Source organism: Gavialis gangeticus, unplaced genomic scaffold (assembly GCF_001723915.1).
Source record: "Gavialis gangeticus isolate Ggan-Ray unplaced genomic scaffold, GavGan_comp1, whole genome shotgun sequence".
Classification (NCBI taxonomy): Eukaryota; Metazoa; Chordata; order Crocodylia; family Gavialidae; genus Gavialis; species Gavialis gangeticus.
The window spans coordinates 45,602,751-45,617,641 of record NW_017729029.1 but is presented as its reverse complement, the minus strand read 5'-3'; the positions used below and the strand labels follow the sequence as shown (position 1 = coordinate 45,617,641).

General features: G+C 45.1%; 1 protein-coding gene and 1 long non-coding RNA gene across 2 annotated transcripts in view; both read right to left on the bottom strand.

Annotated features, from left to right (window-relative positions):
• LHFPL1 (lipoma HMGIC fusion partner-like 1) overlaps positions 1 to 6,683 on the bottom strand; it is a 43,188-nt gene extending 36,505 nt beyond the window's left edge. Inside the window, 3 exon segments of the mRNA XM_019521043.1 lie at positions 4,662 to 4,681; positions 4,869 to 5,279; positions 6,663 to 6,683. Coding sequence (XP_019376588.1) covers positions 4,662 to 4,681; positions 4,869 to 5,279; positions 6,663 to 6,683 — 452 coding nt within the window.
• Positions 6,684 to 7,819: 1,136 nt separating this feature from the next.
• Positions 7,820 to 14,015, bottom strand: LOC109300724. The gene is made up of 3 exons (XR_002098310.1): positions 13,674 to 14,015; positions 9,439 to 9,595; positions 7,820 to 7,855 (listed from the first exon to the last, which is right to left on the bottom strand). It is a non-coding gene; the product is annotated as an uncharacterized LOC109300724 (long non-coding RNA).
• Positions 14,016 to 14,891: the final 876 nt, after the last annotated feature.

The following is a 14,891-nucleotide window of genomic DNA, read 5'->3' as shown; positions in this document are numbered from 1 at the left end:
GGGTTTGAGGTAGGGGTGATATGTCATAACCAGCAGTGTGCGATTCATGGGGGGGTTTCTTCTGTACTGCAGCAATTCTTCACGTGGTATCCAGGTGGCTCTTTCAAATGTGCAATCTATTGCTCTGGAGGAGTGTCCTTGTTGGGTGAAAGCCTTTCTAAGATTGGTGAGGTGGCAATCCCAGGTGTTCTCCTCAGTGTAAATTTGGTGGTATCTGAAGGCTTGGCTGTATATCACAGCTTTCTTGGTGTGTTTAGGGTGATTGCTGTTTCTGTTCAGATATGTATGTAGATCATAGCTTGTGTAGTCTGAAATCTAGTGAAATACAGGCTGTAAACAAACTGTCTTCTCTACTGTTCTGCGCAGGAATGTGAGGTACCTTAAATACTAGCAAGATGGTAGTAAAACATACTCATGTGTTTCTACTTTAGTAAAACTTGAATACAACTCTTGCAGTTGACTAAAAGTTCTGGGAATGCAGACTCTGCTCAGCTTTCTCTTGCTATTGCTTTGCCCTGGCAATAGAAAACAGGGCTGCCTAACCAAAGTGGAGTCAAATACAAAATGAAAAATAATCCAACAATATCTCCAAAAGACACATTCATAAAAAATGTCTGCTAACAACCAAAGGAAAAAATGTCTGCTAACAACCAAAGCTGCAAATACATGCAATTCTCCTGCAATTCCCATATTTCTCACAAGCTGGACTAGAACATGAGACTGTTTAATGCTTGTATTTCAATTGAATAAACTGGGCAAGCCCCTGCATGGTGGGGAATGTCACACACTGTCCAGAATGCAGGCAGGCAGAGAACATGCTTCCAGGATAATTCCAAGAGTCTCAGCCCCCAATCAATTTTTCTCCCCAACCTAGAAATGCAAATGATTCCAGGTGTGGAGCCTGGAACAGTTGAACAAAAAGGAGAATCATTTCCACTGAACTCAGTGGCTTTGGATTTGGCCCATGCATAGTTTCATAGTTGGTAGGTTTAGAAGGGACCTGAGCAGATCATCAAGTCCGACCCCCTGCCATGAGCAGGAAAGAGTACTGGGGTCAAACGACCCTGGCTAGGTGTCTACCTGGCCTCATTTTGAAGACCTCCAGGGTAAGAGTGAGCACCACTTCCCTTGGAAGTTGGTTCCAGATCCTAGCTGCCCTGACAGTGAAGTAGCGCATCCTGATATCTAGCCTGAATCTACTCTCCATCAACTTATGGCTGTTACTCCTTGTTACTCCCAGTAATGCTCAGGGGAACAGGGACTCTCCCACTGCCTGCTGGCAAATTTATAGATAGCCATCAGGTCCCCCCTCAGCCTTCTGTTGTGGAGGCTAAACAGGTTCAGGTCCCGTAGTCTCTCCTTGTAGGGCCTGCCCTGCTGACCCCTGATCATGTGAGTGACCCTCCCCTGGACCCTCTTGATGTTGTCCACATCCCTCTTGAAGTGCAGCGCCCAGAACTGGACACAGTACTCCAGCTGTAGCCTGACCAATGTCATATAGAGGGGGAGGATCACCTCCTTGGACCTGCTTGAGATGCATCTGTGGATGCATGACAAGGTGCGGTTGGCCTTCCTGACTGTGTACCCACATTGTCGGCCCATGTTCATCTTGGAGTCAATAATGACTCCAAGATCCTTTTCTGCCTCTGTGCGGACAAGAAGGGAGTTCCCCAGCCTGTAGGCATGCTGCTGGTTCTTCCTCCCTAGGTGCAGTACCCTGCACTTGTCAGTATTGAATGCCAAGAATTTCTCCCTGTTACTTCACTCACCTCAAGTCAACCCAGCTGGGACTCGAACTCAGATCTCCCTTGTGGTAAACAGAAATGCTACCACACAGCCACCAGTACTAGTAAAAAATATAAAATCTGGGAAGCTTCCTTAACATGAAACAACAGAGTAAACGCAGTGAGATGCCAGCTCAGACTGGGATGTTATGAAAAGCAAAGGATTTTTATGAAATAAAGGATTTTTATTCCACATGAGAGCCAGTTATAGCAAAAAAATAGACAGGAAAAGACATAGTTCCCAGGACTGTTTATGCATCTCATATTAGACAGAAATTACCCTGGCTGAAGGGCCCAGGACCCAGGTCTTTTCCCCTCCCACGGGAATTCCATCTTCACTGGGCTTATGGGCTAACGACAAACATTCAAAAAAACAGAGTCTGAATTGATTCAATCTTTGCAGGTTAGTCTAACCTGGCTAGGAAAAACCAGTTTGTAACTGTACATACATCCCCCCTGAACTAAAAAAAATGCAGGCACATGCCTGCCGTGGCTCAGGCTAGAAGCCTGGGGGGTGCTAGAGCAGACCTCCCTTCCCTTCCATAGTGCTGAACTGAGGGTCACATGGCCAGACCCTGGCAGGCTGCTCTGATTAGGGAGGGGTTCCCCCCACCCTCCTAACCTTACCAGCAAGGAATTGATAACACAGCATTTATCACCCAATTAAGAAAGCAACAGAGGGGCATTACCAGCCACCTGTTGATTCTGCCTTTGTCCCATCTGCCACTGCAGGGACCATAGCCAGCTTGTGGTTTGCTAGCTAATGCTGTGTGTCTGTGTAAGGCAGAGGGGACACTGGAATCCCTACTTAGCAGGGAGTGGGGAGGGGGTGGGAAGCAGGGGGGAGCCAGGCAGATGCCTGCAGTCTCTGCTGGAGCTCCAGCAAGGGAGCAGAGGGGAGGGGCTAGCTCTGATGTGGAGCAGAGAGCCCCGCCCAGCCCAGACAGCATGCCGAGATGCTGGGGGAGCCTGTTTTAACTTAAACCAGGAAGGGGTTTGAGACAGACATTTCATAAACCAGTTTGACCCAAATCAGTTAAGTCTCATACTACATTCAATCAGGTTTCTCTCACACTGGTTTCAGCCATTTTCAAACTGGTTTATGTGTACTGAACATCAGTTCTGTTACAGGTTTAAACCAATTTCTGATCACTTAAACCAGTTTATGCATAAACTGCATAACCAGTTTATGCATGTCTGTCCCTAGTCATGGGGTCATTCTTCCTCTTGCTTTCTCTCCTTCAGTGCTCGTGAATCCTGCACCCTCAGTTTCAACAGGAGAGACGGTATATGCCCACAACTAAACTGTTCTACAGGCTAATGGTTGGGGCACTATCCTCAGAAGTGCCAGATGTGGGTTTGAGCGCTCCCAGGTTGAAGAAGGCATAGAGTTCAGGTTCCTACTTCTTGGGCATGTGCTCAAACCAATAAGCTATTGGGCAACAAATGTAAGGTGCTGTGCTTTGTACTGAACTCCATGCTCTCTGTATCAGTCGTGCACTAGGTGTGATATACAAGCACCTAACACAACCTTTTGGGAGTCAACCTTTTTGTCAGGCATGCCACAAATTAGCCTTGCGCCCTCCTCAAGTGCCACTCCAATCCCCTTCCCCTGCCCAATATGCTGTTCTGCTTTCTGCCCCCTGCCCTCTCTGCCACTGTGCTGTCTGTTCCCTCCCCAGTCTGCCATGTGCCACACACAGAAGCTGCCCATGCCACTTGTGCCTGCATGCCATGGGTTGACCTAAAAGACCATGGACTGAGGCAAAAAGTAGATGCTTCCTAGCACTAGTCTGTCTTACAGCAAAGCATAGGCAGGCGTGCTTGATTTTGAATCTCATCAAAGCATGTTCAGTAGCCCATTTTGGGTGCTTAGGTTCAGGCCAAGATGAAGACACCTACTGATTCTACTCACCTAAGTGGTTGCATGGCCACTACAGTGGAGTCGATCTGGATTGCTTGTTGTGAGTTAGATCCCTACATTCTGCCTAAGTCCTATTTTAGACCCCTACGAGAGGACTTTGATGCTGGCTCTAACCAAGTTTTTAACTCAGGGTACAGAAGTCTGAGACAGAATCAGGAAATGAATTGAAGTCTTTTATGTATTTGTCCTGTGCTTTAGCCATAAGCCTATCCTACTTCCTTCCCCTTTGTGTACCAGCATGCAGAATACTGCTCTCCTTGTGTTACTGTCTGACATTGCATGGCAGGCTGCCTGATTCTGAAAGGATCTGTTCAAAGCAGTTTGTACTCTGTTGTTAAGGGTGACTTGCCTGCATGGGGGGAAGATCCTGGAGAGAGATGCATCTGTTACAGAGCTCTGGAGGCCAGAAGTCAATTAAAACATTTGCATTTTGGCACCATCCTTGTTATAGCTTCCCTAGGGCTCTTGCCAATAAGCCTGGATCTGCATTTTTAACAATGTCTCTTTGTTTTGTTGAGTTGGAAGCCCTTCCAAGCAAACACAAGCAGGCTGGCGGGGCAAGTCCATCACATTCTAAGATGTCAAATGAAGAAACTACAAATCTTAGCGCCCTTAAAAGTGCCACTAAATGCAACTCTAGTTCCCAGGGTTTTTCATCCTCTGCTTTGCTAGTTTCAAAAGCTTTTATAGCTAAAATCCTTCTGGATGTAGGCTATCGAAGTTACACAGAGCACCCTCATGTGAGGATGCTTTAGTACATAGGGGAAAATTTAGGCACCTGGCTGAAGCAGTGCCTTCAGCTGAAGTAGATGTACCCCTAAGCCCAAAAGTTGTAGATGTGCCTGAAAGCTTGCAAAGAACAATTTTTCCAACTATTTAGTTGGTCTAAAGAAAGAAATCACATCTACCCAAAGAACTGTGTCTGTAGATGCTCTGCATTTTTGCTGCATGACCACACCAGCAAAGAGCCTCACTGGGAAGCAGGTTGCATCTGCTCCACATGTTCTATACTTGTCATGTAGCTGCTCATAGCATGGTACTGGGCATATGCATTGACTCCCTGTTCAGGGTGTACATATGTGTGCACACTTGTTGCCCATCAGCGGCCTGAAACCAGTCAAGGAACTGATATAACAAAAGCTACTGATATTACCTCTTACAAATGGGACTGCCCCCAAGAAACACCCCATCATCCAAGAGATGGTCTCTTCCGCACAGCAACCCAGGATGGCTGCTAATGCCACCGGGAGCAGCATGGCACAGCCAGCCCCTGTCACCACAGTGCAGATCTGCCAAGACAAGCTGGGAATGGCATCAAAACTGGCATACCGCCCACGCTCTTCCATCATCACCAGGCTCCTCTCATGTATCTGGGCAGGGTATGTGCACCAGCGGAAGAGGCCAAATGGAACTGGCTTCCCCAGCTGGGAACCAAGAAGCCAGTCGGGCATAAAGTAACTGGCTGAGCTGGCAACTGCTGTGAGAACGAAGAGGAAAGCCCAGAGCACCCCAACCAATGTCAGACTACTGCCGGTCTTCTCAGGTGACGGCAGGGGCAGCCGGCTTGGTCTCTACAGACCTTAAAGGCAAGGGAGGAAGTCACTGCAGGGACCCACCCTGAGAGAACAGTAATGCTGTGTCTGATTCATCCCCCTGCTTCCAGGGGGCAACAGCTTTCCAAAGGTAACGTGATCCTTTCTTTTTCTCCAGAGTCTTATAAATATTACTGCTGGAGGTAGCAAACCATGACAGGACTGCAGCACCCTTCTTATTTCATTACACTGTGTTAGTCCTTGTCTGAATGTTGCTCAATCTGTGCTTGCATCTGTTAAATGATACCAAAAGAAGATCAAGAGAGATTGGTTTCATATTTGTTCAAGCTGCTAGAAGTTATGTCTTTGCTGTGTCACTAGCTGTTGACCTTGTAAGAGGCTCTGACCATGTTAGTGAGTAGTCTGATGGAAGCACAATGCTCAGCTGCAATCTCTGAAAGAGAAAAGTTGCCCAATAAGTGAAGTGTTTGATCAGCTTCACAAAGTAGATTAAACATGTCATTGGTCCAAAGAAATTCTGAGTATGTAATGTTACTTAAAGGTCCATCATTAATGCAATTGTGATATGGCCAACAGTGGGTCTGGCCTTGCCTTTGCAGACATAAAAATTGAATTTAAAAGTAAATTAAGGTATTACAAATGGAAGAGGTTATCAAAAAAGAACCATTTACTTTATTGCTCTAGTTCAGTGGTGCTCAACCTCCTGCCCTTCACTGCTCCTCTGCTGTCAAATTTCCAGACCTATAAGCAGCCCATGGGATGGATTGAACAGCCCCACAGCCAGGTCCAGGGCATTGGGCTGGGCTAACATGCCCATGGACTGACCTTACATGCTGACTCCACGCTGGATCCAGCCCATGAACTGACTCTACCCATGGGATCCACCCCATGCCACTCATCTGGCCCCCAGCCCCATAAGTTTGAGCACCACTGCTTTAGTTTGTTCCCCTCAAGCACATGATGGTTTGAGCACAGGCAGTGGTCACCATTTCCCCTGTGTAGTTCGACACTTTCTGTCCTGCTGTAAAGATCCCTCAAAACCTCCATGGGATGTAGAGAACTCCTTATAAAGTCAACTGAAAAATTATGAATAATTTATTAGAAATCAGATAATATGATTGAAAAAGGCTTCCCTCAGACCTAGGGCTATTTTTCATATGAGTCAGTGTCACAGTATGGACCGTGCTTCTTTAACTAACGTGGGACTTTACAATGCTTATATGGCTCCCAATAACAAGTCTGAGACATCGGTATCTTCAACCCCACAGAGAGGTAGGGAAGTGCTACGGCCCCCCAGGTTACAGAAGGAACTGCAGCACTAAGAGTATGTCTATACCTCATCCTCAGTGCATCCCAGGACAGATGCTCCTGACTTTGTCCTCTCCACCCATTTCCACTCACATGCTCTAAACCTGGAAACATGTCAGTGAAACCACTCAAGGGGCATCTCCACCATGGCTACTCTTGAGATCACTGTGTCTGACAGACTAGAGAGTTACTTCCCTAAAGCAGGAGCCAACAAGCAGGGCACACACGGGAACATCCCTGCAGGGACGTGGCAAGGACACAGTATAGACAAGAGACTTCCCCATGGTTACACAGGAAGTCTGCGGCAGAACAATGAACTGAACCCAAGTCTCTGGAGCTCCCAACCAGCATCCTAACCACTGGACCATCCTCCCTGGCCTACCAGTCCTAGTTGTGCGCCAGTTCCAGAAAGCATCTAGTCTCCCATTTCTTTCATCTGAGCTCCATGACTGCTGAGTGCATAATTAAAGACAGAGAACCCTTTGAGGACATTTTCAAAATGACAGCTATGCTTTAAGAAAAGGATTGCAAACCATTACAAGCAGATGTTCAAGGCGTTTGATTTATGAAACTTTTTGAGATGTTGGGGGTTTTAATTAAAAATCCCATACAACAGGCGCTGTCACTTCTGCTGCTCCTCCCCCCTGACAGTTCTGCTTTGGTTGTAAATATTTCATCAATTACCCGTGGGAAGAGGAAGGGGGATGCCAGCATTTTAGTCTGGTGTAGGGTGCTTTTATTTTAATAAAAATATTTAAATTGAGATCTGGAGGAAGTGAACTCAAAACAAGAAGCCAAAGCAAGCCGGTGATGCTTTTTCAGAATCCATTCTCTGTATCACTAATAAGTAGGACAGACCTTTCAAACTCATCTTTCGTCCTTCCAAATTATAATGCATACGGGCAAATTTTGGAATGGTCTCTCCATTGCTTCTGTAATTAAATACTATTAAAAACTAATTAAATGCTATTTTAAAAAACAGATTAAAAAAGCAACTCCCCAACTGGAGCAACAAGGTCAGTGAATGCATTTTAATAAGTTTACCTTGTGGGGTCTGGTAGACTCTGGTTGGTCTCTAGGTACTTTTTCTTCATTACAGTTGAGCAGTGGTTTTCAACCTGTAGTCCACAGCCCCTGGTAGGGCTGCAGACTATGTTTACAGGGTCCATAAAAGATGACTATGATCAACCAAATATATGTGAATACCCACACTTACAATTCAAAAGGACACATCCACTTGAAATTTCCAAAGGGGTCCACACTGCCAATCAAAAATTTTTAGGGGTCTGTAAATGAAAAAAGTTTGAAAAACACCACAGTAAAGAATCTCCTCTTCCCTAAGGGTGAGCAAATTACCTCTATACAATGTCCATGTGATCAATAGGCAACTTAAATCATCTGATATGCTTTCTTTTGGAACCAAATTCTGTCCCTCACATGGTGCAGCTATAAATGGCAGAGGAGAGTGAATGACCAAGGATAAGACGGAGAAAATATTTACACTGGTGAAACTGAGATAGCAGCAGACAGATGATACCAATCCCTGAAGGCAGGGTAGATATGCACCTTTACAGACTAACTAAATAGGATACAGAGAGAGAGAGCAGAAGCTTTTGTGAACCAAGTTCACTTCACCAGATGCTGTGAGACCCCTGAGCCAGAGCAGCTTTGCCCAATCCAGTGGAGAATCACCCCTAATATGAAAAGCTCCACAAGTGTAAATTAGACTGCTTTGGCTTCCTCCTCCACTCCGGATAGCCATGTGTTAAAGACAGTGGGCTTTTATGTGCTCTTCCTCTGCCCAGTCGCGAGGCACAGGAACAGCCACTTATTATAGGGGCCACCCTGAGATACCATCACATCTGTCTGATCTTGATCCTGACTTAACTTCCATTGATGGAAAAACACAGTGAAAATTACACCAGGTAAGTTTCTGTCTGTCTGAGATGAGACAGTCAGTAGTAGACTAGGGATATTCACTTTGTGAATTAAATAGTGGAACTAAATAGTGTGAATTAAACAGACAACAGCAAAACTTCAATGAATCCCACATGTCACCCTTAAAGTCTATGCCCTGAACTGGACCTTTAATTCAGACTCCAGCAGTCTGGGGAGAAACATTTAACCTCAACATGTAAACCTCAAAGCTCAAGCCAGCCCAGCCCAGACTGCCAGGTCGAATCCAGAGCCAGCTTAACATGGAGAAATGACCAGCTCGGGTCCAAAGTCTGAGACAGAGCTGCATATCAACACTTCCCAGGCTTCTCTTCCTGTGTTAACCCCCTTGTTGCGGGGCGCCCCTAACAGCTAGCAGTCTCCACACCAAGATGTGCACACTTCTGAGGGAAACACGGTGAGGGAAGTGATTTGAGGGAGGGTCTGCAAATCTGAACAGTGCTTCAGGAGTCCAATCTTAACAGGCAGACAAGTCACTACTGTTGCTCTCCAGCTCTGTTCACACTAGAATTACTGGGCTTTGCAGCTGTGACTATGATTGTCAAGTCATGAACCCCAAGCTGTTTTCTATGCTAATATGATTGTGTTTTTCCATAGGCACGGCTTTATTGCCTGTTCCCCTCGTTTGGGCCTCTGCAAATGTGGAGCTCTCCAAATCTAGTTATGGGTGCTTGTTCTGCTCCCAGTACTTCACATTTATTTGCACGTGTGGTGTCCTGTCTGCATTCATCCATCATGCATCTACTTGGTTCTGCATTCTGGTTTTCAAGAGCTATTTTACCAGCATCCTGTTTGCTACTGCCTCAAGCTAGATTTGCTGCTGGTAAAACAGACTCGAACCACCCCACCTAGTGACAGCATCGAAGGATAGTGTTTCAGGTCCAAGTCCAACAGGAGAAATAAGCTGCCTTACCAATAAGCTCCTCTTGACTTCTGCTTTCCATAATCTGGATGCGAGACTATAGACGTTGTGTAGGGAATCCAAAATCAGCCAAGTGCAGGTGAGTTACCTCTCTGAGGCTTGCACAATGCCTTTCCAGATCTGACTTCAGGGAACATGATGACTTGGTCTGTGTGAATAACAGATGTTTATATTTCCTGGCCAAACCAAACTATTGAAATTAAATTTGCTTCAGGTCATCCTGAAATGTTTTTTGTTTCCTCAGTGTAAAAAAAGAAGAAGAAAGAATGAATGAATGAATTTCATTTGGGTTAATGCCAAGTATTTCATTTCATTTGGGGGATTTTTAACCTCTTTCTCCACCTTCGTTTTTACTATATTTTGGCCGACTTTATTTCAAAACTGCACACTAGAAAATCTCATTGTGAAAACATCTAAAACAACTTATTTGACTTTTTTAGAAATGTGGTACCTGGAAACTTGATTTTTCAATAGATAAACCAAGTTTTTGGTTACCAGAAACCCACAGTTCTCATGTTACTATTGCAAGAGACAGCCCTCAATGTACACACATAGCAGAAAAAAAGGAAGAGAAAGCAAAGAAGAACATTGGATCATAAGCTATCAGTGTCCTTGAAAATCAGTTTCCAGAGACATTTTTTTCATTTTCAACTAGTCCTTCCTTCTGCCATACACGTTGCAGCCAACACTGCCTTTGGTTCAAAACCAAATCTTAGTTATTTGTTATCTTCAGGATACAGCTGGCAGCTACATAAGTTCTGTCTTTCTCCAAGGCAGTATATAATTAGGATTGAGGTTCAATATGCCAGAAAATGGATCCCCCAGAAAGATTTGCCCCACAAACTCATCAGTGTCTTTTTCAACTGAGCAGTGACTGAAGAGTGACTGTGACTTGTTTAAACTGGTATGTGGATTTGATTCATTGCGTGTTGCTATTTCAAGCTGCTGCTTAAGGTTTTAATGTCACACTCCACTATCTACATTCAATAATACATTATGCTTCCTCAATAACTATCACACAATATGCTCCAAAATGGTCATGGGTGTTCATCCACATTGAGGCAACATTGCATAAGCATATCTTTTCATAAAATTGCAGCAACTTCATGGTAACCAAAAAAAAAAGCAAAATAATCCAGTGACTTGATCTTCTGGGCAAGATCTTTGCCTAGCCCTGACCTCATACACTTGTACATTTTCCTACAGTGAGGCCCCTGACAGACATTAATGTAAAGATGTGATGGGATCTGATGCAGGATCCTATCAATCATGATCTCAGGCTCCCCCTGAACTAGCAAGTAACATGCTTGACTCCTAACTGCAGAAGCACACCATGCACCCCATGGCTGGGAGCCCCGTCAGCTGATCAGAGCTCCTAGCCAGGGGAGCGCACCACATGCTTCTGCACACCATGAGCCCTGATCAGCTGACTGGGGCTCCCAGTGCAGGAGTGCATGGTGCACTTCCCGACTGGGGGCCTCCCAGCCTCTGTAACACAGGGGAGTCTTCAAATGCTCCTGCATACTCCACAGGCTGGGCACATTCAATAAAAGACGTAAAAAGAACCAGCCACAAAGTTATTCACATTTTCTGTAATAACTTTGTGGCTTATTCTTCATTTTAGCAAGCCATTAATTGATTGAGTGAGTAGCCAAGTTGCTACTTAAGATGTGATTAACCAACTATTCATGCCTTAAGTGTAATGTTTGTCAGAGCCCTGAGTTCTGCATCTTATGTCAGTCCTGTGGCGGGGCATGGAGATGGACCAAATGACCTTTTCCAGGTCTCTTGGTCTCTTCCAGCCATATGTTCTAGGATTCTGCATACCCATAAGTGCAGGCTGGGGTCAGGTTTGCACAGGCTGATCCTGGCAAAGCAATGCCTAACCACCAAGACTGGATACAGGGATGAATTAACTAGGGATTCAATCAGGAAAAAAGGGAGACAAATAATAAATACACTTAGGGATGTTATTGGCAAAATTAGTCATTCCCAAGCAGCAGTCTGTGGAGCACTGGAGACAGATGTATGGCAAGCTGGCAGCTGACATGGTGTTGGCTCCCCTATTTATTTCTCAGCTGAAAAAAATAAGCTATCAATCCTTTCTAAATGTCGCCCATGTAACAAATTACTGTAGCCACTGTAGAAATGTGCTGGAATGGGGGAAGAAAGGGGTCCGCAGCAGCAAATGGAGAAGGGAGGGTCCCTGAGACACCTCTGGTTAGGACGTGCTCTGTTCATGAGATATATGGCATGTACAGGAGTTATATTTTTCACTCAATGAGGCCCCTGAAAGCACTCGTCAGCCCTAATGTAACAAATGTTCACAGCTGCAGAGTGCTTTTAAAATGACCCACCATGTGAAAATTTAACCCTCGTTAAATCAGCTATCAGACGAAGGAGCTCTAGGGCACAATGCCTTAGCAAACCTCTGTACACGTTCATTGCAGGGGTTAACTTTCAAGTGATGTTGCCCACATCCCACGCACCTTTGCATAGTCTGAGGCCTCTGCCTTGGTGCAGTAGCACTTGCATCCCGAGGGGAAGCAGAGGCACGAGGAACGTGTTCTTCTGCTCTGGTGGAAAGGAGCTGAGAGCAGCCTGGTGGCACCAGCAGGAATGGAAATTTGGGTGGGCTCCAGTACATGGGAATGGCCAGCAGTCTGCTGTGACAGGAAATCATTCTTGCTGCAGCAGATTGAAACCAAGTACACCCCAAATATCTGAAACAGATGATTTACCTGATCCCTCAGATCCCAGCTGCAGGATGCCTGATTCAACAAAAAATGCCTGTTAATGAATTTACCTAAACCTGGCATTCACACAGGCTGGGTACTAACTGGTGGGCCATCACTCACCAGGTCCATTCGGTGCTATCTCCCTGGTTTGCACCTGACTGCTCTTAACCTTCAGAAGACAGCCCCTTGGAAATCTGGTGCACAGACAGATCAGCCAGTAATCTCTCCTAGCAGTGAGTTCCCAGCTATGGCAGATCCTATCCTCCTAGCACAAGGAAGCTCCTGTCCTCAGTGCCTTTGGTATCGGCATAGCCCAGGGCAGGACCAAACCCCTGCAAGAGTCCTCACTCTTTATATGATCACATGTGTGTCCTACACCACATGTACTTCAGAGATCTTATTCCCCTCTGGTCTACCTCCCCTGTTGGCATCCAACAAAGAATTACTTGCTTTCTCCATGAAAATAATACTGATTCCTCCTTCCCCAGCTGGCGTGGCTTGTCTGTACCACAGCAGCAGCTAATCATGGTGGGCTACGCCCTGCCACAAGAGTCCACTGACATGTTCCAGAGCTGGAAGTTCGAGAATGAGGTTTCTCTGGCTTCTTCCCCAATACCCACTCTTGAGTCCTTAGTCTCCCGCAGTAGAAAGGAGGGGTCCACACTTTACACAGCAGGAATTGTAGCCCATAATGTAAAGATGAAAAAAGAACTCATAGGTTTTACACAGCCTGAACCAGGGCTACTCCCCCGTGAGAAGTCCCAACTGTTCTGTCCAATCTAGGAGTAATCATGGCAAGAGGAAAAGTTGCAAATAAATTGTGTTTTACAGAAGTCTCTGCACAAACTTCCAGAGCAGGGAAAACTACTGGAATATATTTACAATGTTAGTATTTATCTTACATATTTATTTAAGTGTTTATCTTTATTTGAGTATTTCACTCTTCTAATCACTGCTCTTTGACACAGTTGTTTTCACATCAGCCTTTCATTCCTTGCAATCTTAGAGAAAAAAAAAAGGAGAGGATCTTAGATAGCTACAAAGTGTGCAGTTTTAAAGCAATAAATGTGAAATATATGTAAACTTTGCTGGACTGAAATGGAATTTGTATACTTTCCATGAATACAGCATGTATATGATGAAGCTAATTATCTGGCCTGCCTTCCACCCCTGTAGAGCTATCCCACTAGGAAGTTTCTCTTGTCAGTCTAGTCCTTTAACCCTTAGATCTGTGGCTTTGTTAATAGAGAAATGAAATCCTCATTCTAATCCCACGTAATTATCCTACAAACAACTGCAAAACTATTGAGAGCAGGGAAAAAAGCCCTCACCACATTGCTCCAGTTAATGACATAAAATGAAATTCAATCAGACATAACAAATGAATGGGTTGAGATTAAGATGCTGCAAAAGCCCTAAGCTTGCAAGAAAGTTCCTTAAAGACCATTTTAAAGGCATCTAGCACAGGCTGCAAATTAATCTGCTTACCACTAAACCAGTCTCTCTCCTCCTGTCAGGCTGTGATCTGAGACACTGCTGCGGCTGCTGTCTGATATTCTGCTCGTCACACCGACACTGAAATAAAAGCACTTCTCCGCTGTGATGCCTGTAAACAGACACTCACCTTTAGGAAGAAGGGGAGGAGTTTCCAAGCCTTATTATCTGGTCAGAATTAACTCCAAACATGCTGCGTGCTCCTAGCAAGCCCTGTTTGATGATACCCCGTGGAACAGGCTACAGGCGCCCACACAGCAACCTCGCACAGTATCCAAGACCTGTAGACAGTCACTGTTATGGTACAGAGGGAGCAAAGCTAAGCAGTGTTATTGAGGCAAGGAGATGGGGAGCCTCTAGAAGAAAAGCCTGCTCCGTTTGTCTAGAGTGAAGAATAAATTTAGTTTGTTTAAGTCTGTTCATAATCAAGGTGTTTCACACCGAGATACAAACCAGACACCAAGGACTGTACGCCAGCTCAACAGCCATGATGTGCTCAGCTATAGTTTCCTGTGAGCATAAGGGCCAAATTTAGCCAAATTTAGTAAAATGGGCATATTACTTTCCCCTCGGTTTGATCTGACACTAGAAATTTGCCCCATCTTTTGTAGCAAGGATAGCTAGATACGTAACAGTTGGCTTTTGTTTGCGGCAACACCTGAGCCACTTCTAGAAGTTGGAGCGACTTAAGATGAAAAAGATCATTGGCCCTTTGTTGACAGCTTTATCCACAACGTCAAAGCCTGAGAAGACCAAAGAAGCCTCTATAATTCCCTTAAATTTTCACGCCTATTTTTTTGCTAAGGCAAGAGATTCAGTTTCAAGTGGAAGAGGGCATATTATTTTCTTGCAATACTAAGAAATCTTTGCAGACCCCCACATAATGCTGGTGATAAGCCCTCCCTGCACAACAACCATCAGCAGGAGGAATTCCATTATGAGTAACAGCAGTACCCATTAATGACTTCCATGATGCTCTGAGACATAATCCAAGCTCTCATAATAAGTGCTGCTTCCTTAGCGGATGGGACTCTACCAACTGAGGAGCAAGAGGAAGCAATGATCTTTGCAGAAATTTTTCCCCAAGGTTCTTATGAACATAGGAAGTCAGCACACTTTTGAGGTGAGTCCCCAAAATTGTCTCTTTTTTGCCCTCTTCCAACCTTTATCTGTTTGCCCCACTGCACTATACAGGGCTTCTGCTCATTTCAT